Raw genomic sequence first — 24,190 nt, forward strand, 5'->3', positions numbered from 1 at the left:
TCAAGAAATGTCTGGTGGACATGTTTCTTTAAATTTTGGTTCAAACTCTCTTACATCAGACCAGACGTAATGCCATTTCCTAATTCCCTTGGTTCAGCAATATTTCTGCAGTATATCATGCGTTTTCGTGGGTAAAATTTTGGATACACTGGAGAGATAAATTATAGGGTGCTTATTTGCTTTACAAAAGAATTTGGAGTACCATTTCTACAGATCTTGAGCTCCCCTACAATACTGAAAAGAGGATTCAAAGCTCTTACAACTTTTTGGTTGTGCATTAAATGAAGTCCCTTTATATTAATATTCCTCCTGTACATCCTAAATCAATGAGAAGCTAAAGTACTTAACTTACTTCAGTGAGGGAGGTAAGCACTCATGCAGACTGCCCTGGCTGCTGTGAGGAGGCTTCAGGAGACTCGCATCTTGTCAGCCAAACTCTGTCATTAAGGATGACAGGATTCAGTGACAACAGAATACTCAACTCACCACTGACTTCCCATTGGTAGGATGTGTTCCTAGTGAGCGGACAATATAACTTTTCCATGCACATGGCTGTAGACATGTTTTTCCTAATTCTTCATGGTGTAATACTGATGATTGTCATTGTGGAAGAAGAGATCAGGGAGGCCTAGAAGAAACGAAGGGATAAGTGGGGAGAAGCATCTGGAGGGATCTTGCTGGCCTGGGCTGGAGACAGCGGCAGCCTGATGGAATTGTGAGAGCGTGGCGGGTTCTGGGGGGCGGGGGAGTGTGGCGAGAAGGAGGAGTGAGCCCAGGCTGAGTCACAGGCGGCCCACACCGAGGACGTGGGCCTGGAGCGAGAGTTTGGAGGATGCTGGTTGGAGGTGGTCACATGGAGAGCTGCTCCGGGGGCTCAAGGCTGTGCCAGCTCTCGGAGGAGGAGCATCAAGCAAGGACAGATGGAGAGCAGGGAAAGCAGACCCACAGCTGCGCTGTGCTGAGTGCCCTGAAAGCTGCCGCAGAGCAGAGACTGGCATCCACAGGTGAGCCCAGGACGGCCAGGGCAGCTGCGTTACTTCAAAACCCGGCAGAAGAACAGACAGACAGGCTGGTTCTGCGGGCAGATGCAGTGTCGGGGGAGTGCTGGAGTTGCTTCAGAGGACGCCTGGGGTTCGGTCCATAGCGGCTACCTGGGCTGACATAAGAAGAAGCTTTCAAGCAAGGGAAGGGTTGAAGAGAACTCTACCTTAAATGGAGGCTCAACTTTTCATGGAGTTGGACATAAGGTTAAGAAAGCAAGTGGGTGCATCAGCCAAGCTAATCAGACTTGATAGAGGAGCCAAGCTCAGGTTCAGCCCAATGTGATGAGACCCAGAGCCAAAAGATATTGCTGCACTTTGAGGTCATTCTCAGCAATCATCATCAGCAAACACAAGGGCCCACAGGCACAGGCCTAGGAGGGGCAGGAAGCGAACACACGGTCTCAGGGACCACCTCAAAACGAACCTGAGGACCATCAAGACGAATATTGTCCCGATTCCATAAGGGCCATCTTCCAGGGTATCCGGTTAATTTAACTTTCTGTGTCTTGGAACTTGAGCTCTTCCTGCTCTGAAGACCACCTCCCCTGGCATCTCCTCCCAGCTCCCCACATGCCTCCTCCACATACACTCTCCTCTGATGGCCTTCTGGGTAGCCATGGATGCCAATGCTTGTGGAAAGGGGGGGAAGATCTTAAAGGAGACAGTTGCCATATTTCAGACTTCTCTCAGCTGTATTACAGAACATCACTCTTTATCTCATCCTGGAGAGTCTGGCTCCTTAATCATAATCAGCAATCTGAATTTATGTGTCACTGAGTAGCTACAAAGTCTCAATGCTAACGTGAATGTAAAATATCTTGTCGCTCCTCCAAAATAGCTCCTGAAGGGCAAGAAATGGCCAATCGCTTTCTTTGATTCACAGTTCAACAGTTAATGTGATGTGACAAACACGCCTTGAGATCAGTTTATGGTGTTACCTATCAGGAGGGCAGAAGCTAAAACAGATAACCTCCTAGAATTTCCTCAGTGATCTAGATGAAGATTAGCTAACCATCTGGCCGTGTTGAAGTCTTGATAGAAACTGGATGAAAAGTCTCTTGTTTCTTAGACACTGTCCAGTCCTTCTAAACTGGATCCACAAATAAAGGCTCCCTGAGAACCAGCTGTCTCTGAAGGCCCTGCCGCCCAGCCCAAGCCAGGCATGCTCTGGCCCCTCCATTCTTGCTGGTTGACAGCTGAGGGATTAACCATCACTGCTGTCCTTTCTCCCTCCACCTTGGTCCCCTCCGGCCACAGCTCAGAGCCCAGTGAGTGTTCATTTGTCTCTGCAAGATTTAGTGAAGTGCAGTGGCATTTCTTCTAAACATGACTCGGTTTTATTTTTCTTCTCAAATCCTCCTCTTCCTTCTCCACTCCCCACCGGACATTGTACAGACCTCTTGATGAGGCCTGGAAAATCTTTATTGCTCCAGTGAGCTGTGTTATGACACTTTGAGTCTTGCCATTAAGTCAATATTTAGAAGTGCAATTTAGAAATGGCAGTAGTTCAAGTCTTCCTGTCAGGTAGATAAAGCAGCAGACTGAAAAATTGATCACTGGTAAAGAGTCCAAAAGACCCCACCTCAAGCCTTGAGAAATTTAATATCGTAAACAGACCCTTTATTACCCCACCCAATGGTGCCGTGGAACTGTGCAGAGGAAAATGTGCCTCAGGGAATGATCCCAGGCCCTAACTCAAATATCTGGGGGGGAAGGCTCCCCAAAATCAGCCAGGACCGGCGTCACCAGGACCTAGGGGTGCTCTGCAAAGGATGGGAGCTGAGTGTGTGTCATTCACTAATTTTATTCCCCTATTCCGTCCCTCTGGTTTGAGGTCAAAGGCGTTTCATTGAAGTGGGGGGAAAGAAGAGGCTCCAATAGTCACTTCATATCAAGAGCAACCCAAAGAGAAGGATGCCTTGGGGGAGGAGGTGAAGTGGGGGAACATAGGAGGATAAATATAGATAAGATATTGCATGGAAGTAGAGTTTGAACTCCTTGGACATTCGATGCTCCCTTACATAATGGCAGCAGTTTTTAAGTTTATTCTTATGGCTATCATGAAATACAAAAAAAGGAACAAAAAACAGCAGCCTTTTAGGAGTCTGTAGTTTAAAAACTCTTTGGAGTAAGGGTCTGAAGACTCTCAGTTCTACATCTTCAGTCATGATTTTGCAGTATTAACTCCGTATGGCCAAGCAGTCAGGAGGACCTGGGGGCAACCCTTCACGTGGCCCCGGGAGGGTGTTGGGTGTGGGTCTGGGGCCTTCTGCTGGCCTCATCCCGTCCTGTGCAGGTGTGGAGACAAACAAGACACCTTTTATGTGGGGAAAGACGCATTTCCAGCTGGCTTCTCCTCCCCTACTTCCCAGAGGTGGGCTGGCTGCGGAGTTAACAGGTGGGTATCTGACTCAGCTCCAGTCAAGTTTTGGTTGTTAAAATCAAGAGGCTTTCCTCTGGATGCGTGAGGAGGCACGTGCTGACCACGGATCAGGAATCGTGGTTGTTCACAGACTCTTCCTCTTCCCTGCTGTGCTGGGTCCCTGACAGCCTGCCATTGGGCTGAACTTAGATGAACGCACTTAGGCTCAGAGGAGGTCAGGAGCCCAGCATCAACCACGCAAACGTGTGGGTTAACGTTACAGCCAAGCTCTCGGACTCTATCTGCATGACTCCAAATAGCTGCATAAAAACTGAGTTTTTTTTCAGGCAAATATTTAACAATCAAATACAGGGGGTCCAGATTTTCACTAAATTTTCCAACACTGCCACCAATTTGGCATTAAGCTTTAAGATGTATGTAATTTTAGGATCAGAAGAGGCTTTATTCTGTATGTAGTTTGCTGGTTCCTACACTTGTAAATCAAGACCTCCTTAGGATACTGATAAAAACTATGGATTTTTTTTTTATTAGAAAAACAAACGCATACATACTATACGCACAATTTTGTGCTCATGTAATACAAGAGAGTACAATGATGAGGGCCGCCAGATGGCCTTTGACGTGGCAGTACATACGTATGTATAATGTCTAGTTGATTTGATTTTTTTCAACGTGAGGGAAACGTCTTAGAAACTCACTAAAGTATCAGTGAAGCCCAAACTCCTCTAGTTAATGTTGTCTGCCAAGAGTACGCTTGGGTTAAAATTCTCTAAGATTCTCTGGGTCAGATTCACCTTAAGTCCTTTCCTTTGTTTGTTGGTAACTTGGGTAAGGTCTGCGTCATTGCTGTTGTCTGTCTGCGTCAGCAACAAGAAGATGACAAATTCACATTGCAAGTTAGAGGTTGTCTCAGAGAAGTGGTCTATCTTCAGAAGCATCCTGCAGGATTTCTAGGCGTCAACCATTTCTGCTGCAGAGAAGTTGAGGAGGTGGTGCCCTTCTGGACTGCTGCCTGCAGGGGCGACTCCCACGGCACTCGAAAGTCTTCCGAGCTGTCCAGCCACATCCAGTCTCCTTTTGCAGGGTGGTGTCTTGGCCAAAAGAGCCCATAGTTTCTCAGCAGCCTCCGTTACGGTAACTAGGAAGCCTTAAAGAGAAATCCAGGGACAAACTTCCATTCTTCACAAATCATGGCAAATCTGTTTCTTCATAAAACATCTTAAAAGGGTGTGACTCAAGGCCCTGTAATAAGCTCTCAGGAGACGACTGTGAGCAACACCAGATACGGGCTCTCCCCACCCTACCCCCAGCCCCCCGGAGAACTTGCCATCCATTCAGTCAAGGGGACGCATGATAATCTAATATTTGCCCATAGAAATGAAAAGTCCACTTGTTTAAAGTGTAAGAGTGAAAAGTATATTGCCTTATGACCTCATCTAATAAGGGATCTGGTTTCACCCAGAGGGTGACGTGAGTTAACCCCTGAGGGGATGGTAGGGTGGGGCTGGAAGCGGGGGAGCTGGCGGGAAGGGGCATTCAGACCGAGCGGACGGCGTATGTTAAGGGATGGATGTGGCGTGGATGGGCTGGAGAGAAGCTGAGGCCAGGCCGGGCTCCATGGGCCAACTGAAGAATTTATTCTTCTCCTGAGAGGAGTAAGAAGTCACTGGAAGGTTTTAAGGAAGAAGGTGACAGTACCATATTTGAATTTGGCAAGATTTCTCTGGCAGCACCGTGGAGAAGGGAACGGAGGCATCCAGAGGGGCTGGATGAAGGGCCACCAACCCGTCAGGAAGGTACTGCACAGACCCAGGAAAGAGGTGAGAATAGTGTGGATGAGGGTAAAGGAAGTGGGGAGAAGTGGGTGGGTTGGGGACATATTTAGGAATTAAAATTGCCGGGGCCTGGTGATGCACTGGATTTGGGATTAAGGGATCGAGCAGTGACGGGCATGACACTTGGTTTCTGGCTTACAGGACTGTAAGGAGGGAAGGTGTGTCTTTGCCTATCCTGGGAAATTGAAAGAGGAGTGGTTTGGAGGCAGAGGAACGTCTGCATTGACTCTGAGACATGTCACGTCGTGTGCCTGGAGCTCGAGGAGTGAGCTGGAGATACACAGACGTGTGGTTCTCGGGAGGACCTGGGGCCAGTGAGGCTGTGGGCAGGAAGGTCAGCGGGGGGAGAGCTGACGTGAAGAGAGGAGATGGCCCCAGACACAGGCTGGAGGAAATTCACGCTTAACGATCAGATGGGGCGAGTGAGTCTGCGGAGGAACCAAAGATGGACTTCCCCGGGAAGCAGGAGAAAAGCCAGAAGAGCTGGGAAAAGTACAAGGAGAGTGATGCCATCCTTTGAAGGCAGCTGATGAGGGGCTTGATGTCACCTGAGAGGCAGGGGAGGCGCCACTGGAGAGCGACACCAGCTGAAATCTGTTGGCCCCTCTTGTTACAGAGACCAGAGGAACCAAATGGTTTCAAGAGGGGAGTGGCCATCCCCGGGCTCACTGTCGAGCGACACTGCGGGGCGGCAGAGACAGCGTCTGGATTTATTATCTGGGGCATCGCTGGCAAGCTCTGAACTTTGTAGCTGTTAATCTCTTTAACATTTTTCAACTTAGTCTCAAGAAAGGTCCATTATAATAACCCCAGGGTAGCCTTTAGTTTCCCTCTATTGCTGGAGAGTCTGCTTGAATAGCGACAGTGATCATTGTACCTCATCTAATACTGGTTTTGAAGGAAACAAAGTATACAAAGAATAAAATTTGCCATGATTCTTTCCGCAACGATGATTTTCAATTAAACAGGAAAAGTAACATAAAAAAAAAACAAAACCAAAACATCTTTTATTGTTCTGGTTAGTGAACCGTCTGACCCCCGCTGGGAGTTCGTATATTCTAGTGATGAACAAGCACGGCTCCTCAGGTCGGGAGGCCAGACAAGGAGTCAGCAGTCACCGTCCACCGTGGATGATGCCGGGCCTATAATAGACACGGTAATGGATGCGCAGGTGGGACAGATCTCTAGGAGCATCTGAGGCAGAGGGAAGGAGCGTGTGCTAAGGTTCAAAGACAAGCAGGCAAGGGCATGTCGTGTTCCTGAAACTACAAAGAATACGACAAGGTTGCAGCTGAGTGACTAAGGCAGGAGTGAAGAGATCGGAAGCTGGAAATGGCCAGATCTTAAGAACCAGGGACTTGGGTTCTGGTATGTAAAGGGACTTGCATTGAAGGAACAAAGGTGTTTTAGGTCATATCAGTTGTAGAAACAGATAAGCCCCAAAGTCTCAGTGGCTTAACCCAACGGAAGTTTATTTTTTGCTACAGAAAGTCTGAAACGGGTAATTGTGATCAGCAGTTGCCTCTCTGAATAAGGGTGCAGACACTGGTGGGGACTGAAACGTGCCCCCCAGATCCGTACCTTGGAGCCCTAGTCCCCATGTGGTGACGTCTGGAGGTGAGGCCTGTGGGAAGTAATCCAGTTTGGACGAGGTCATGATCCTCTTTACTCCCGCTGGGTCTTCCTTTCTTGCCGTTTAAGGGGCATCTCTGTCCTTGTTTCTCCCTCCTTAGGGCTGATTCTCCACCCTGGGTACGTTACGAATCCCCTGAGGCCACTGTGAAATATCAGAGCCCAGGCTGCATCCTCAGAGGCTCCGACGTCTCTGGAGTGGGGCGAGGGGCTGAGGACTACAGCGAGAGGCCCTCTGCAGTGGGCCCGGTGCACAGACCTGGCGTGCCTGCCCTGGGTGCCCACAGCCCTGGCATGGCTGCCAGCCCCGCACTCCCACCTCTGCCGGTTGCACTGCCCCAAGAAGCCTCCTCCCGTCATTCTCGCCCCCCCCCCCCCGCCCCAGTCCCCAGGGTCACCCTGTGTCGTTGGCGCTGGCCTGTGTGAAACCTGACATCAGCAGGGAAAGGAAAAGAGATGAGTAGTTGAGCATCTGAAGTGAACTCAGCACTTCGCAGACACAGTCTTACTCCATCCCCACAGCAGTCCTAAGACAGGACTGCTGTCATCCCCACTTTACATTGCAGACGGGGGCATGGAAGTTCCCAGAACACACAGCCGGGACACGGTAAGCCGCTGGGCTTCTGCCGGGGCTGCCTGCGTCCACGCCCCGCGCAGGGTCCCTCCCCGAGCTTGGCCGAGGCCGGGGAGGGTCTTCCCACGGGCCATCCCAGGTTCACCAGTTCAGCTCCCGCACTGCCCAGGGTGAGAGCGGAGGGATTCAGGGGGAGGGAGCCTGAGAAAGTGAAGAAGAAAGCCCAGAGTCGGGACTTCCTGCAGAAACTCAGTCCCCGGTGGAGAATGCTGGAGGCTTGGCCTTTGGTGGCCGAGGCAGGCCTACACCCACCCCCAGGTCTGCTCCACTTTCCCCCTCGGCACCAAACACGCCCTCGTTGTCAGCGGGCAGGGGGGCTCAGCCGCCTCTGCAGTGCTTTTCCCAGCTGGTGGGCCGTGGCTGTCAGAGGGATTCCTTAGGGTGGGACAGAGACGTGGCGCTTTCACCTCACCAGAGCCCTTTGTGTGCAGAGAGCTCTGTCCCCTCCCGGCCTCTCCCCTCCTGTTCTCCCTGCTGTATTGGATGGAGCCCCTGAGGAACCTCAGGGGAACGTAAAGACCGGAGAGAAAACAGCTGAGACCAGTTCAGCCACTTCCTTGCTGTGGGACCTGGGGACAGTCACTTAATCTCTCTGTGCAGCGGTTTCCTTATCTGTCCCACAGGAATGACTACGTGTACCTCTCAGGCTTGCTGGGCATGTGAAATGAGATAGGATATACAGAGTATCTGACCAGAACATATGGTTAATAGCTATATAGTAACCCCACCCTTGCCCCCAGATTCTTAAAAGGGAGCTTCAGCCTGTGTCCTTCTAATGCGTCACATGGGGTACACGGGGGGAGGGGGAAGCTCTGGCCAGGTCACTGTTGGCCCAAGATAATGCTGCAAGGTCACATCAGGGATTCAAATACACACTTGCAGCAAAGGCCACAGAGTGAAACACAAGTCCTGTTTTAAATCGCCATGAGAATTCTGAGACAGGCCATCATGGCCAGTCAGGGGCAGGAAAGGAGTTTCCCAGGAAAGGGGTGGATGGAGGGATCTGGCTACTGGGTCATCAGAGGAGGGAAAGAGGACAGAGTCTGGCTTTTTGATGTCTCAGGGCTGGGGGCCAGAAGCCACGGGCAGGGTGAGCCGTGCACACAGGACTCTGTGCAGAGGCGGCGCTGACTGCTGGGAGGTGTGGCCACTGGAGCGGCCCTCGGGCTGTTTGCCCAAGGTGTGCAGAGCGTTGGCTTTTCAGGGCCACATGCAGCACTCACTCCTGCTCCCAGCCATTCCTGGAAGTGGTTCAGAACCACCTCAGAAGTTGGGGAGACCAAGGCTCCCCCAGATACATGGTGGGAGGAAAAGGGCAGTTTGTAAGACCTGGAGATCACAGGCTCGAATTGGAGGGCTGGGGGATGAGGAATCCCTGGGTCGGCGCTAGAGTTCTAGCAAAGCCGCTGGCAAGGCTGAGCCTGGGGTCAAGGGCTTGCCGGCATCCTGCATCCCGAGGAGGCCCAGGCTTCTTGGATCCAAATACTAGGAAGCCACCTGCTCCGGGAGGAGGCTCTGGTGGGGACCACCACGTGTGCAGCAGTCGAGATGCCTTCCCCCTGGGGAGCATGACGTCACTGTAATCATGCAATCATTTGCAAGATTTAGATGACCTTGAGGCATGTGCCTCTGACCCAACGATGCTGCTCGTGGCTGATATGAGGGGCACTAGGAGTCCCTCACTCCTCACCTGGGCCTGCTGGGGAGGAGTGCGGTCCCTGACCCTGGGACAGAGACTTTCCCATCTAAAGCTGACTCACAGAGGCAGAGATCGCATCTCACCTTTGGCCTCATGATGCCTTGCTAAGGTTTCACCACTGCCTTCCTAAAGCAGACACCCAGCCTGGGTTAGGCACATGCCCCTCTGCCCTCAGGTTCCTATTAGTCACCTTTTATGCCCAGTGAGTCCTTTTCAGTTGAGTTTCCAGAATCTGCTCTAATGGATGAGTGCTTCTCGTCTCATCTGTCCGCTCCTGTGCACAAGGCCAGTCTGCATGGCATCCTGTGTTCAGGCCAGCCCACCACCCCCCTCCCCAGATCAGAAGAGACCTCCCAGCCCTGTGGGTCCGGCTGACCTGGGAAAGGGTCTCTGAGATCAAAGGCCACACTTTCCCCAAGGACTTGTCCCCATAAGCTCCTGTGCCTCAGATGTATCTTCCTGGAAAAGGTTACATGTTTCTAAGAGTTAATTGACTTAGCTGTTTTAATAAGCTCTCTTGAGACACATATTCAACCGCAGTACACCTGCCTCATATCCCATAAAAGGCAGCTCACAGGGGTTATTGTCACAAGGTGTGTGGAAGTTGGAAGCCGAGCGGCACTTGGAAGGCGGGACCTGTGTTCTAGGAAGTTTAGAGAAATGCGATTTTCATGGGCTCAACTTCCTTGGAGAGAGTTGGCAGGAAGCAAGGATCAGTCAGGAAAGCAGTGGAAAAGTACCAGAGCCAGGAAGCTGATTACTAGGTGGCAAGGAGACCTTGGGACAGTCACTTCTCCCATCTCAGGCGTTTGTTTTCTCAGCTGCAAAATAAAAGGCACTGATGTAAGGCTGCCGTGAAGGGCCGTAAAAGCTGTTCGTTGTGCCCGGATGCTGCGTCCACGGGGGTGTGGCTCACACTATAGTTGTCATAGATTTGCATATTTATTTTGACAGTATGTTGGTCTGTGACAGTCATGTTGCCATGACAAAATAGATATAGTAAAATAATTGTCTAGCAGATGTAAGTTAAGTGTTTTGAAGAAGAAGTGACTTAAAATTTTTTTTGGCACAAAGATGCATGGGCTTAGTGGTGGTCCTCTTTGGTTGTCCTTTAAGTTCCCTCTAGCTCTATATTTTCTGCTCAGGATATATTTATTAGGTTGCTGAGGTGGGACTATCCAGCAGAAAGGCAGACTCTAGACAGAGATAAGATGAGGACCTAAACAGTGAGCCCTAATTAAGGGCAATTGCCTTTCAAGTTCCCTGGGAGCAATGAGGAAATAAGATGGAGTAAAGCCAAAGCCTGCCCTTGAAGCACTGGTGAAACCAAAATCTTACTGCCAAGTTCCTGGTTGGTCTTTGAAACTGCAAAAGCCAGGCCACTGCCTTTGTTTCCCCACAGACCCCTGTGCAGAGATTCAGGAATCCCTGCTTTCCTCAGGCACGGTGGGCTGACCTGAAGGACCTCAGTTGACCAGATCCACACTCCCTGGGAGGCCATGAAAATGGCCTGGAGGCAACAGCCCAAGAGGCTGAGCAGTGCGCCTAGGTTCACAGACTGAGCCCACGGTGGGTCCAGAAAGGGGCCCACAGACTCCTGATTAGAGAAATAGCTTGTGGGAACCACACAGCACACCCCTTCCAGTCTGATGATTTCCATCAGGTAAAGACTAAGGAAAACTACACGAAGCCCCCAGACTAATTCTTCCGGAATAATGAACCTTGCTCTCTCTAAATCTACCACTTTCACTAATTCCATGTTCCATTGCATCGTGGCATCTGTCATCGCTTGCTGGCTGTTTCCTTTGCCAGTCATTTTCATTCATTCTGGGTTTTAAGATTAGAGGTCTGGTGACGGTTTTTGCCTTTGGAGATTTCACCTGGAAGAGACCATTCAGGACAGAGAGCGCAGAATGATTGCACTTGCCTCAGTTTTTGTGAACTTGGGTACCGGTCTCTCCCTTCTCAGGGCCACATGAAGGTATGTAGCTTCAATCCAAATTAATTGTGTCTGCAGCGTCAGGGCATCTCTGCTGGGTTGAGACACAATCTTTTCACTCCACTGTCTGGCTCTCTGCTTATCTGAAGAGTAAGCAGTAATGCTCCGTTTGCTCTGCAGTGAAGGTTTTCCCTCTCTCTGCTCAGCTTATAGCGCTTCAGCTGGGGAACAACCCTGAGAATAAATGGCAACTATCAGTCATATCTTACCTCCAACTGCCTGCACCGCTGTAAGCCCTGCTGCTTTCTGAACTTTACAGTTCCCTTAGAGTAGCAGCACTAATGCCTAGTTTCCTGGTTCAGGGTCTTCAAACTTAAGGATTTCCAAGAGCAAGATTAATTTTAATGGAATCTGTTTTAAGATCAGCAACTTTCATATATATTGCAAAAATTGTCCTGATTAAAAACATGTCCTTTTCCTACTTTATATAAGAAAGGAGTACCCTAGGGGGCTTCCCTGGTGGCGCAGTGGTTGAGAGTCTGCCTGCCGGTGCAGGGGACACGGGTTCGAGCCCTGGTCTGGGAAGATCCCACATGCCGCGGAGCAGCTAGGCCCGTGAGCCACAACTACTGAGCCTGCGCGTCTGGAGCCTGTGCTCCGCAACAAGAGAGGCCGCGACAGTGAGAGGCCCGCGCACCGCGATGAAGAGTGGCCCCCACTTGCCACAACTAGAGAAAGCCCTCTCACAGAAACGAAGACCCAACACAGTCAAAAATAAAAATAAATAAATAAATTAATTAATTAATTAATAAAAAAAAAAAAAAAGAAAGGAGTACCCCTCAGCAATCAAGAACCTTACTAAGGTGCATTGCCTCAGTATATAAAAGCCTCCAGGGCCAAACAAAGAAACAGTTCAAAATGTTAGTGTAGGTGTATAGAAAAGAATGCATCTAGTGACAAAATAACAAAACGTAAAAATAGTCAAGAATTTTCCAATGCTCTCTTTTAAATTATTTAAGAAAACCTTAATTGAGTTGTCAGCTGAAACACTATTTAAAAATTTATGATGATAGATCACTATGTGAATGTTGGCATTCAAAGAAGCCATTCAAAGAATTAAATGACAGACTACTTCTATTTCCATCTACTTATTTATGTAAACAACTTTCTTATCACTTAGATTTAACAAATAGGAATAGAATGGATTCTGAACTTGTCTCATTCTAGAGATCAATCATATTCATCCATGGATATACAAACTGATTTTTAAAAGCATCCTATTCCTTTCATTATGAGATGCATTTCCAATAAAATGTAACTTTTTATTTTAAAAAATCATTTATTGAAATTTGGGGTTCCACTGGTACAATGACAGGCAAAGCCACTTTGAAACAACTCTTCTCGCCAGCAACAACTGAAAACGCTGCTGGACTCTGTGTGTGTGTGTGTGCACGTGCACGTGCACACAGTGTGATGGATCAGAGACAGACTAAGACCTAGAGAACAAGGTGTGTCTGGCAATTGGCACCATGTCTCCCCTGCATTTAAACACTGATCGCTGAAGCAGCAGCTGAGAGACTAAGAAACTGAACTGAGGTTTTGACAGAATCACAGGATGGGGGAAATGACAAAAATTGGAGTTCACGGGCCACCAAGCAGAAGAGATCTAGTAAACATCCTAGACTTTCAGTTGGGACAATAAAGGACAAAGCCCTTGGAGTAAGAAGGAGCTAGAAGTAAACTAGGGGTGAAACCCTCTGGAGGACTGAAGCCTTCATAAAGCCCAAGCTGAGCTTTGAGTCATCTTAATCCCTGACTACATCCACTCTGGGTTAAGATGGTCTGCCTATAGCCTAGGTGCCCTTTGTAAGCAAAAAGCCTGTGCTCTCTAGAAAAAGATAACAACATATGGAGTGTCAAATGATATCTACAATTTTTCGTATACAATATGCAGCATTCAGTTATAAAAAATAACCAGAATATGGGAAAACAAGTCCTGACTGGAAACTCAGGAGAAATAAACAGACAAGTCTTGACTGAAAAATCAAGAGAAAAACAGTGGACAATAGACTCAAACCCGCTAGTCCAGATACTGATATGACTTTAAAGAGAGCTATGATAAAAGAACTAAATGACAAAATGGAGACTTGCACTAGTAAACTAGAATCTTTTTTAAAAAGTGAACTCTATAACTGAAGACAGCTCTCCAGCTTAAATAGGCAAAAAGATGAAAAAGGCAGAAAAGAATGTTCGAGACATATGGGACATAGTGAAGAGGCCACAGAAGGATTAGAGAGAGAGGATGAGACAAAAGTAATATTTGAGAGATAAAGTTTGAGAACTTTCTGAAACAGACAAGAAATATCAAATCATAGACTCAAGAAGTGCTGTGAAACCCATGAATTTCAGAACTGCTGATACCACAGAAATGAGAAAAACTTAAAAGCAGCAATAGAAAATTGTTCAAAGAAGCAGGGATAAGACTGACAGCTGACTTTCCAACAGAAACACTGGAATCCAGAAAGACAATAGAATGATATCCCCAAATGATAAAAGAAAAATAATGATCAGTTCTATATCCAGTGAAAATATCCCTCAAAAATGAAGGCAAGGGACTTCCCAGGTGGTTCAGTGGTTAAGACTCCGTGCTCCCAATGCTGGGGGCCCGGGTTCAATCCCTGGTCAGGGAAATAGATCCTGCGTGCCACAACTAGGACCCAGCGCAGCCAAATAAATTTTTTTTTTTAAAAAGGAAGGCAAAATAATGACTTTTTCTAGAGACAGAACACTGAGAGAATTTATTGCCAGCACGTTTAGAGTGGAGGAAATGCTAAATTCTTAAGGTGGAAGGAAAATTGTCACAAATGTAAGCACAGAGATGGAGGAAGGGATGAAGAGCCACAGAAAGGGTAAATGTGTAGGAAAAACTAAATTAATAATAATAGTAGTAATAATAATTTTTAGATCAAAAACCCATACGGAATGGAAATACATGACCACAGAAGCACAGAAGGTAGGAGAAATGTAAAATTCGAAGTTAAAGTGTTCAAATGTCTTTGCATTGCCTGGGAAGTTGTGGGAGTGCAAATTTATATTAGATTTCGATTGACCAATATTTCAATTTTTAAAAATCATCTCTAGGGCACTATTCCAGAAAGAGATTAATTAAAATATACAAATAGCAAGGTAGTAGAGGAGAGGAAAAGGAACAATAATAATCATACATCCATAATCCAAACGGAATTAAGAAAGGAGAGAAGAACGGTCAAATGTGTAATGAATACAAGACATGTATTGAGGTGGCTGATGTAAACATAAAAATTTCCTTAAGTACATTGCAAGTAAACGTTTATTTTTTTTTACTAATATTTCATTAAATACTCCAATTAATCTGAATGAGTCTATTTATATAAAGTTCAAAAGCAGGTAAAACTAATCTACAGTGTTAGAATAGTGTTTACACTTGGCAGAGCAGTGACTAAAAGGGGGCATGAGGAGGTGCCTGTATGTGAAGGTTATGTTCTGTGTCCTGATCTGGGTGCTGGCTACACAGCTGCATTTACTTTGTCAGGATGAACAGCACACGTATCATTTATTCACTTTGTATGTATCTACGTTAAACTTTAATAGAAATTTACATTAAAAACAACTATCGGACTGGATAAAAGCAAAAACTAATATATGCTGCTTATAAAAGATGTACATTAAATGTAAGTATGCAGAAAAGTTGAAAGTAATAGCATTTTTAAAAGACATAGCACACACTCAGCAAAGGAGAGCTGGTGCAGCTATAACATCAGTCGGTGCAGACTCTAAGCTTAGACTATTTTTAAGATAAAGACAGTTCACGTTGATATAAAGTTCAGTCTACCAAGAAGTTGTAATAATTCTAAATTTTCATGCTCCTAATTACACAATCTCAAAATAAATAAAGCAAATATTGATAAAACCAAAAGGAGAAATGGGTAAATTCACAATGATAGTAAGTTTAAAGACATCTTTCTCAGTAACTGATAATATAAGAAAATAAAAAAACAGAAGGATACAGAAAATTTATGTAACATAATTAACGTATTTACCTAATTGATATTACTAGAACACTGTACCCAACTACCACTAAATACACATTATTCCCAAGTACACATGGAACATTTGTCAAAAATGACCATATTTTAGCCATAAAGCATTTCTCAACAAATTGGAACTGTATGAAATCATGCAGAATGTGTTCTCTGACTGCAGTGTAATTAAAGTATAATCAATAATAAAAAGAAAATTTTTTATTCTATATATTTGTAAAATAACCAGAGACTTCTAAATAACTCATGGTTCAAAGAAGAAGTAACTATGGATATTTGGATTGTGGGATGCAAGTGAAGTCATTCTTAAATGGAAATTAATAGTTATACATCCAAGTGATGACAAGGGTGGAGTAACAAAGTCTCATATAGTGCCAGGAGGAGCAAATTAATATAGCCACTTTGAAAACCTGTTTGGCATTATCTAATAAAGGTGAACATATGCATACCCCAAATCTAGCAATTCTACTCCTACACATATTACAACAGAAATGCATACCTAAGTGCATCAAAGAGCATGTACAAGAATGTTTATATCAGCATTATTCATAATTTTTAAAAACTGGATATTCATACAATAGAACTTTTGTGTCCTAATGGGTATATTAGAAGGAAGTTGGAAGTTATCACTAAAAATATGTTTTTGGTTTCTTATTACAAAAATAACAGATATTTATTTTAGGAAAGTTAGTTCAATTCAGTAAGCAATAATAAGAATATAAAAGTCAACTGTGATCCTTCTGTATCAGTTACGAACTATCTACTGCAAGTTTTAGAAAACCTAGCCAACAGTGACTCAACATATAGGAATTTATTTGTATCACATAAGAAGTATGTACTTTATGTAGTTCAGCTGTTTAACAATGTCATTTTAAAAACCTAGGCTCTTTCTATCCTTCTGCTCTGTATTAGCATATTAACTTTTTACCTTCATGCTTGTTGACTCATGGTTTCAGAGTGGTTGCTGCCGGTCCAGGGATCATATCCTTACAACCTACATTCCAAACTGCAAAAGAAGAAAAGAGGTAGTGCTTAGCAACTCATGTTAATTTTTTCATATCAAAGCACAGCCTCCCACTCTAAGCATCTCAGCAGATCTCAATGCCAGTAGTGAGTCACATGACCATTCCTACTCACAAGGGACCCTGGGCAGATGAGAAAGCTTTCCTCTTTCTTTACTAAGGGATGGGAAGGAAGAAAGAAGTTCAGAATGGCTTCAGTTTAGCCAAAAAAAGTCTACCAAGCCAGCCGCACAAATTTTACCCTGTCTTATATTTTGTTATATTCACTTCCACTCTTTCTTAGACATAAATATGCTTTTTTAAAAAATAAATTTATTTATTTATTTATTTTTGGCTGTGTTGGGTCTTCATTGCTGCACGCAGGCTTTCTCTAGTTGTGGCGAGCGGGGACTACTCTTCGTTGCCGTGTGTGGGCTTCTCATTGCGGTGGCTTCTCTTGCTGCGGAGCACCGGCTCTAGGCACGTGGGCTTCAGTAGTTGTGGCTCTCGGGCTCTAGAGTGTAGGCTCAGTAGTTGTGCCACATGGGCTTAGTTGCTCCGTGGCATGTGGGATCTTCCCGGACCAGGGCTCGAACCCATGTCCCCTGCATTGGCAGGCGGATTCTTAACCACTGCACCACCAGGGAAGCCCTAAATATGCTTTAAATATTTACAAAAATGAGATCATCCTTCACAAACTATTTACTAGCCTTTTTTCACTTAAAATAGTATGGCAGTAAATACAAATGGCATAATAATTTTATATGCCTGCATGGTATTTCATTATTTGGATGTGTGTAATTTAACCATACCTTTATTACCAAATGTTTAAATTGCTTCTTAATTTTATATTCTAAATAATATTGTAATAAAGGTGCTTGTATATACAAATTTATTTTCTTAGAATATGTTCTCTGAAGTGGTTTTCAAGGAAAAGCATGTATACAATAAAAATTATATAAATATTGCCGAACATTGCCACTCTGGAGCAGAGTGACCCAGAAATCCACTCCTACTTGTGTGCCTCATACTGGTGTTTTTCAAACACTGGTCTTGATTCATAACGGACAGTGACATCAATTTGTGGATTGTTAGCCAGTGTTTTAAAAAACCCACATAAAACAGAATAGAATAGAATAAAGTATTAGCGTGCTTTGCTCATATTTTAGTGAAACTTCTGTTTCCTCTGTGAGAGTATGTGTTCTGTACTGTGTCATGAAGCAAAATGAGTATTTTGCCAAGGGTTACAGACAGAATTTTTTAAAAAATGTTCCCACAGAGGAACACTCATGCATGCCTCCTGATTTCCAGCACTCATTTTAAATTTCTGTTTGTTGTTAATTGCCTTGATAAGAAGTTCTATAACAGTAACAAATTATAGCGGTGATGACAGCGCTCCTGATTTGCTTTGGACCTAAATGAAAATGTGTCCCATGAAGTTTTTTTTTTTTTTTTAAGATTTATTTATTATTTATTTATTAATTTTATTTATTTTTGGCTGCATATGGTCTTAGTTGCAGCACGCAGGATCTTCGTTGAGGCATGTGGGATCTTCTGTTGTGGTGCCCGGGCTTTTCTCTAGTTGTGGTGTGTGGGTTTCCTCTTCTCTAGTTGTGGCTCACGGACTCCAGGGCACGTGGGTTCTGTAGTTGAGGCGTGTGACCTCAGTAGTTGTGGCACACGGGCTTAGTTGCCCCGCGACATGCGGGATCTTAGCTCCCTGACGGGGGATTGAACCTGCATCTCCTGCACTGCAAGGCAGATTCTTTACCACTGGACCTCCAGGGAAGTCCCCCCATGAAGTTTTGAAATGTAGAATTTTCACTGTTAATAACTAGCCTGTCAGTGAAGTTTTCATTTCCTCTTTACATCGTTTCATAAAGGTTTTCTTTTTTATTTACAAGGAGTTGGATTTATTTTTAGTTAATTGTTATAATTAATTTATAGTTTTATTACGTGTGGTCAGATAATATGCATTGTGCTATATAATTTCTACTTTTTTGGAAGTTAATGAGAGTTTCTTTGTGGATGAGGATATGATCAGTTTTTCCAACTTTTGTGTTTTTATAACAATTCCATTCTTATAAGAATTATTTAATAATAATTATGTGTATTTGTGTATATTTATGATATATAAATACTCATTTACATTCTAAACTATTAATGTGGATTTGTAGCTGTTTCAGGCTTTTGAGACCATAATCAACTTTAATACTATTGATAGAGCTGATTTTTTTGGTTTACTTTTGGGGGAGTTTATTTGGTCTATTCTTTTATATCTAACCTTGCTGTGTCATTTTACTTAACCTGTAAATTTTAAAAATAGTTTATAGTTACTTCATGTTGACATTCTTGTAGAGTGCAACCCATTCACATTTATTTTGAAATGAATATATTTGATTTTCTCTTTTATTATGCTTTCAATATTAGTGCTTCCTAGATATTTCCTTTTTTTTACTTTTCATGTACTTTGATATTTGATTAATTTTGTATGCTTCTTTTTCTTCCTTTAGTAATTTTGAAGTTATGCATACAACTTTCTTCTGTATATTCCAAACTTTTAAATCAATGTCTGAACACTAATCTATAGAATGAACACTATATATTGACCATCCCTTCCCTCCAACAACAATGAAAATGCTTTTCCTTTCATTTTTGTTGAAATAATTGGGAACTTTAGATCCAGGTCATTACATTAAACATTTTTTAAAAATATGCACCTTATTTTTCAATAAAATATTTTCACATAACTACATTAATATTACTAATACTTAACTATATTTTGTGATTTCATCATTTACTGCTATTTATTTTAAGACCCTATCTTATTCATTCTTGGGTTCTTTTATTTTGACTTATTTCTCGATAAGCTTGAGTAAATCTTAATAGTATGGAGAAATGTCTGTCTGTCCTTAATGTCCATAATGTCTGTCCTTGCACGTCTGAATTCGTCAGATACTGTTTTAAAAGAATACCTAAAGTTTTGGAGTCAGATAAAACTAGATTCAAATGTTAGCTCTTCCTCATTATTGCCCTGAGACAATGGGGAAGTCTCTTCACCTTTTCGACTCAGTTCCTCCTGTGTAAAATGAAGGCACCATCAGCTATTTTATAGGATTCATAAGGATCATACCAACTGTAAGTGGGAATCATTTTCTCTGGGCTACAAGAAAGCTCACCATCTGGTCTCCAGACCCCCCTTGCCTGGGAACGTTACCGTGCTTGCTGTTCTACACACACACCTTATTGTTTCTCACTTTGAACTTTTGCTTCTGCTACTGTCTTTGCTTGGACGTCCCTTTCTTCCCACTTCTAACCCCAACGCATTGGCCAGACACAGTCTGTAAGACTGAGCCCAACACGGGGATTCGAGGAAAGCTTCCAGAAGGAAATAATATCTGAATTAAATGTGCCTCGTCTGAGTTCCCTCACCACCCAGTAAATGTGCACTTCACTTTAGACTTCAACTATTACACTGTTTGCACGGAATCCTCCTCCTACTAGGCTAGATTCTGGGATGCCGCAGGATGGAGACACTATGTCTGAACATAGTGACTAGTTCATAGTAGGTGCCCAATAAATACACCCAACTAACAAACTGAGACTGGCACATTCCTCTCCTGCCCTATTTTCTGATAATGAGGTTGAATGTCTCTTCCTCGGGGCAACCATTTCAACTTGTTCAGGGGCCTGGGGCAGAAAAGCTGAGGCCACAGCAGCTCCTAACATCTGAATGCCTTTCATTCTTTTACTTCATTTTGGGAGAGGTAAGGGCATGGCTCAGGATCCTTGCTTTAACTCAGTGATTTTTAGACTTGCCCATCAGTGCAGTACTTCTGAGTCCAGTTAGACTAGTGAAGTCTTTAGTTTCTTATTCCCAGGCTAATCAGATATTACCTCATACCTGGTTCTAGAATAGGCAAAGATGCACTAGAAGAATTAGTAGTTAAAAAAAATCTATAGAAAAAAGTTTTAGTTGAGACATTCTGTGTACTAACTAATTTTTGTTATTGTTGTTTCAAATTGGGAAAGACAACCATTAACCAATTTTTGCTTGTCCCTGTCATGAGACACCAGTGCTGTATAGGAATGACATTGAAGAGCCTCTGCTCCAGTTAAACAAAATTAGAGTTAAATACACCACTTATCAATAATACATTCTTTTATTTCATGAAAAGGAACACAAATTTTTGTTTTGACTAATGGTATTTGCTTCCTAAAATAGGCTCATAACCCTACCTTGATTATTGAAGAAAGTAACCATTTACCATCTTTTTCCTTCTTAGGCTGTGAGGTTGAGATTCTTGGTGTCAGACCTACTTACTGCCTAGAATATAAAAATGTCCCAACGGATATCAATTTTGCCAATGCAGTCAGCGATGCTCTTGACTTCTTCAAGTAAGTGTCCCAAATCCTTAGCCATGCCACTGTTCTTCCTGTTTCCAGGACCAATAATGAATGCTAAAGTGGATTAAGAAGGCTTGGTATAGGTGAAATATGTCTCAGAGAGGTAGTAAGCCTCTCACACGGTGATTGCTACCCTCTAGTAGAGAATGATTGTGCGTTGAGTAATTTTAGGTAGGGGCACTCTTTGGAAACGTTGAATTGAGAGCAAGGAAGTCCCCAGGGGTTTAGGACTTTCTTCTTTGTGTTGATGGAAAATAGAGAAGCAATGTGAATGTCAGCGTTTCTCTAATCATGATATAGTGAATACCTGACTCTCCGAAGATATAAGTTTTTGACAAAAGAAGGAAGATCTTTGATGGAATAAGTTTGGAAAAATTGCCTACTCTGCCATCTTCTTGGAAATGTACAAAGCCTATTAGCATATTAGAACATAGAACCTTTTCTTTTTTTCTCTTCCACATGGAACTATCACACCCAGTTTGAAAAATGCAGAAATCAGTAATGGTCTGAATAGCACACAAGAGTGTGTCAGGGAAACTGACTTATTTCTAAGTTTTCAATTTTTTTTTAAATGTATGTATGTATTTATTTTTTGCTGGGTTGGGTCTTCGTTGCTGCGTGCGGGCTTTCTCTAGTTGCGGCAAGAGGGGGCTACTCTTTGTTGCGGTGCACAGGCTTCTCATTGTGGTGGCTTCTCTTGTGAAGCACGGGCTCTAGGCGCGTGGGCTTCAGTAGTTGTGGCACACGGGCTCAGTGGTTGTGGCTCGTGGGCTCTAGATCGCAGCCTCAGTAGTTGTGGCACACAGGCTTAGTTGCTCTGCGGCATGTGGGATCTTCCCGGACCAGGGCTCAAACCTGTGTCCCCTGCATTGGCAGGCAGATTCTTAACCACTGTGCCACCAGGGAAGTCCCTCAATTTTTTTTTTAACACTCAGCAACTTCAACCATTCCTTTAAACTACTTCCATTTCTCTCTCCCTAATTCTCTCCAACCCACTTCAGTAAGGAAAATGGATGTGACGTTCTGAACTCTTTACATTGAAAAGAAATCTGGACAGGATCCTAAGGTGATGGGAGATCTGGGTGTCCCTGAAGTCCATGGTTGGGGGCCCCTTGCAGCTCTCAGGTAATTGGGCTGATGGCCACATGTCTTTCTGGCATGGTTCCTGGGCTGAAAGCTATAAATGGCCAATAACAGATCTGCAAGCGTTTCCACCCATCACTCCTCACCCAACCGCTCCATTACAAATGAGCTGACCAGTGATGGAGACCAGACCCATGTGGAAAACAGCTGGCCACCAAGAATTTGTCAGCTAAACTCCAACAGGCAAGAGCTCTTAGCCCTTGAAGACTCAGGTCCCTCATGAATCAGCGAGCTCCAACATAGAAGTCTTTCACAAAAAGCATGTGTATAAATCCCCGAATCTCAAGCATCGCAATTCCAGTGTTCCTGGCATCTGGGGTTGACAGCTTCCTAACACAAAGCCATCAGGCAAGTCTGTGAGACTTCCTAGCTTTCTGATCACACGGAGATTTAAGGCAAATAGCCTTAAAGAAACCAGCCCAGTGGCTGCTGTATTAAGGTGAAGTGTCTAAAATGTAGTGACCTGAAAGCATTTCATTGAGCTTTAGTGCAACCAGTAAACCTTGTGAAATTTTTCCCACATACAAGCCCCACCCTGGAAGTGTACACACGTAAACATAGGATGTTCTGTGTGAACCAGCGCATCTGGGACGCTACAGGCACAAGTACAAAAGGCAGCTAAATGCGGAGACATATCCGAGGGCATGATTTTGTGGAAAGTTCCATTATGTCACACGTGGTGGAGGAAATGCCATCAGTCCCTCAGTGTAATGAACATGGGCCTCAAAAGAGTTTAGGGATATGTATGAAAATGCCATTCCCAGGTTAGAACTTTTCCCTACCGCCTGCACACGTGTGGAACCCTTAGTGACTTTTTGTTCTCTGCTGTCTGTAGATGCAGGGGGCATTTGTATTAGTCATTCATAGAGTAGCGAGTATGAATGATGATAATATTATTTGTGAGAAACAACCAAATAATAACTTACCCCAATCCCCATTGTGGAGGAGGGTGGACATGGTATTTGTTAAAGAAGGGCCAGTCTGTTTTGTTCTAAAAGGAGAAAAGAACACTTGACTAGCAATTTCCCTTAACTGGAAACCAGTATATCCTCCAAACTGTGGATGAAGTACACCTCAGGGTACGAGAACATCACAGCATCATTAAAAGTTGTGCCCTCTTGGCAAGTATGACCATGGTGAAGGAAGACGCCAGGCTGAACATTCTCTGGAACCGATCCCCATGTAGTGAATGGAGTCGGTGTGGACATTCAAAAGCCCGGGCTGGTGGAATCAAGTATTCTGACCTTGGACGTGGGAAGTTCACATTTCCAGTCCTAGCCATGTCTCAGAGGTCTGTGAGGCCTACAGTCCTTTTTGGCCTATTTCCTCATCTGCAAAATCTGCAAATGCTTTTCTCTAGGGATGCTTTTCATCTCAGATCCAGAATTTAGAGGCACATCCAAGCCGCAGACATAGAGCTCATGCCGAGAAATGGAAGTGACTCAGTTTCACTGCTGCCTTTGCCTTGTCTCACGCCCCACTTTCTTGGGGTTGGTGGGATTCTTATAGCAGAATAAGAACCATTTCCACATGGTCATTTGGGTTTAGCAGAATGTTTCCCCATTGGTGCGGGCTGTTGAGTTCTCTCAGAGTATTTGGGTCGGGGTGTTGGAGCTCCACCTGGGTCTCAGTGCTGGCTCTACTTCTCACGAGCTGTGTGATGTGGGCGACAGTACTGAACTCCCTGTTTAATGTATTCCTGCTTGATAGGGTTGCTGTGAGGATGAATTAGGATAATGTATGAAAAGCCCTCAACATAGTGCCTGACCTAGAATAACTATCATTTATTGAGCACTTACTATTATTATACCTTCAACTGACAGTTACAGAGCGCCTACTGTATGCCAGATCCTAGGCTGAGCTGAGACACAATGGAGAATGAATGCATCCCAGGGTGAAAAACGCCGCAATTTAGAGGGGAGGGAAGGACACATAAATGGGCAATTACAGCACAGTGTGAAAAATCACAACCCAGAGATGAACCAGGAAAGCCGTGGGAGTGCCCCGGAGGGCCACCTAGCTGAGCCCGGGCATCAGGGGTGCTTCCTGGAAGAAGCACCGTCTTCCTGAGGCCGGAAGGATGGGCGGGGTTGTGCAAACCACGCTCTGGAGCTACTGTGAGGTTCTTTTTCCTCTTCTGTGCATTGCAAGGCCCAAGGCACCACAGGCGCTGAGGATACACTTTCTCTCAGTCCAAGTGTCGGGGGAGACCACACCAGGAGAGACCAGGCCGCCTCACTTGTGTGTTTGTTTAAATAGAGTGTTTCAAGAGAAATAAGGCCGTCTGCCAAGAGGGTTAGTTATTAACCCTTAAAGTCCAGACGGAGGAGTTAGCCTTCATTCCTTTTCCACTGCTTCCTCTTCTGTCAGTTGCTGTTACTGCTACCCGCACCAT

General features: G+C 44.5%; 1 protein-coding gene across 6 annotated transcripts in view; it reads left to right on the plus strand.

The window, feature by feature from the left end:
* ENPP6 (ectonucleotide pyrophosphatase/phosphodiesterase 6) overlaps positions 1-24,190 on the plus strand; it is a 116,576-nt gene that overhangs the window by 64,718 nt on the left and 27,668 nt on the right. For all 6 annotated transcript variants that reach the window (XM_082444830.1, XM_082444833.1, XM_082444831.1 and 3 more), the window contains exon 3: positions 20,532-20,643. In XM_082444830.1, the coding sequence (XP_082300956.1) occupies positions 20,532-20,643 (112 nt within the window). The remainder of the gene's footprint in view (positions 1-20,531; positions 20,644-24,190) is intronic.

The sequence above is a fragment of the Balaenoptera physalus genome (genome assembly GCF_965194825.1).
Source record: "Balaenoptera physalus genome assembly, chromosome: 21".
Lineage (NCBI taxonomy): Eukaryota > Metazoa > Chordata > Mammalia > Artiodactyla > Balaenopteridae > Balaenoptera > Balaenoptera physalus.